This window comes from Lampetra fluviatilis, chromosome 66, assembly GCF_964198595.1.
Source record: "Lampetra fluviatilis chromosome 66, kcLamFluv1.1, whole genome shotgun sequence".
NCBI classification, from domain to species: Eukaryota; Metazoa; Chordata; class Hyperoartia; order Petromyzontiformes; family Petromyzontidae; genus Lampetra; species Lampetra fluviatilis.
Genome location: NC_136340.1, coordinates 4,491,750 through 4,493,219, shown reverse-complemented (window position 1 = coordinate 4,493,219; position 1,470 = coordinate 4,491,750). Strand labels below are relative to the sequence as shown.

The 1,470-nt window shown below is 50.3% G+C and overlaps 1 protein-coding gene across 1 annotated transcript in view; it reads left to right on the top strand.

The window, feature by feature from the left end:
- The window catches only part of LOC144952179 (ubiquitin-like-conjugating enzyme ATG3), a 23,101-nt gene extending 22,685 nt beyond the window's left edge, over window positions 1–416 (top strand). The window contains exon 9 of the mRNA XM_078882581.1: window positions 405–416. Coding sequence (XP_078738707.1) covers window positions 405–416 — 12 coding nt within the window. The remainder of the gene's footprint in view (window positions 1–404) is intronic.
- Window positions 417–1,470: the final 1,054 nt, after the last annotated feature.

Below are 1,470 nucleotides of genomic sequence, written 5' to 3'. Positions count from 1 at the left end.
TGTGATGGTGTGTGTGTGTTGGTGTGTGTGTTGGTGTGTGTTGGTGTGTGTGTGCTAGTGAGTGCTAGTGAGTGCTAGTGAGTGTGCTAGTGAGTGCTAGTGAGTGTGCTAGTGAGTGCTAGCGAGTGTGCTAGTGAGTGCTAGTGAGTGCTAGTGAGTGTGTTAGTGAGTGCTAGTGAGTGTGCTAGCGAGTGTGTTAGTGAGTGCTAGTGAGTGCTAGAGTGCTAGTGAGTGCTAGTGAGTGCTAGTGAGTGCTAGTGAGTGCTAGTGAGTGTGCTAGTGAGTGCTAGTGAGGTGGTGCTAGTGAGTGTGTTAGTGAGTGCTAGTGAGTGCTAGCTGAGTGTGCTAGTGAGTGCTAGTGAGTGCTAGTGAGTGCTAGTGAGTGCTAGCGAGTGGTGTGCTAGCGAGTGTGTTAGTGAGTGCTAGGTGAGTGCTAGTGCGTGTGCTAGTGAGTGTGCTAGTGAGTGCTAGTGAGTGCTAGTGAGTGTGCTAGTGAGTGTGCTAGTGAGTGCTAGTGAGTGCTAGTGAGTGCTAGTGAGTGCTAGTGAGTGCTAGTGAGTGCTAGTGAGTGTGCTAGTGAGTGCTAGTGAGTGCTAGTGAGTGTGCTAGTGAGTGTGCTAGTGAGTGTGCTAGTGAGTGCTAGTGAGTGTGCTAGTGAGTGTGCTAGTGAGTGCTAGTGAGTGCTAGTGAGTGCTAGTGAGGTGCTAGTGAGTGCTAGTGCTAGTGTGCTAGTGAGTGCTAGTGAGTGCTAGTGAGTGTGCTAGTGAGTGTGCTAGTGAGTGTGCTAGTGAGTGCTAGTGAGTGCTAGTGAGTGCTAGTGAGTGTGCTAGTGAGTGTGCTAGTGAGTGCTAGTGAGTGCTAGTGAGTGGCTAGTGAGTGCTAGTGAGTGGTGCTAGTGAGTGCTAGTGAGTGTGCTAGTGAGTGTGCTAGTGAGTGTGCTAGTGAGTGCTAGTGAGTGCTAGTGAGTGTGCTAGTGAGTGTGCTAGTGAGTGCTAGTGAGTGTGCTAGTGAGTGCTAGTGAGTGCTAGTGAGTGCTAGTGAGTGCTAGTGAGTGCTAGTGAGTGTGCTAGTGAGTGCTAGTGAGTGCTAGTGAGTGTGCTAGTGAGTGTGCTAGTGAGTGCTAGTGTGCTAGTGAGTGCTAGTGAGTTGCTAGTGAGTGCTAGTGAGTGCTAGTGAGTGTGCTAGTGAGGCTAGTGAGTGTGCTAGTGAGTGCTAGTGAGTGCTAGTGAGTGCTAGTGAGTGTGCTAGTGAGTGCTAGTGAGTGCTAGTGAGTGTGCTAGTGAGTGCTAGTGAGTGCTAGTGAGTGCTAGTGAGTGCTAGTGAGTGTGCTAGTGAGTGTGCTAGTGAGTGCTAGTGAGTGCTAGTGAGTGCTAGTGAGTGTGCTAGTGAGTGCTAGTGAGTGCTAGTGAGTGTGCTAGTGAGTGTGCTAGTGAGTGCTAGTGAGTGCTAGTGAGTGCTAGTGAGTGTGCT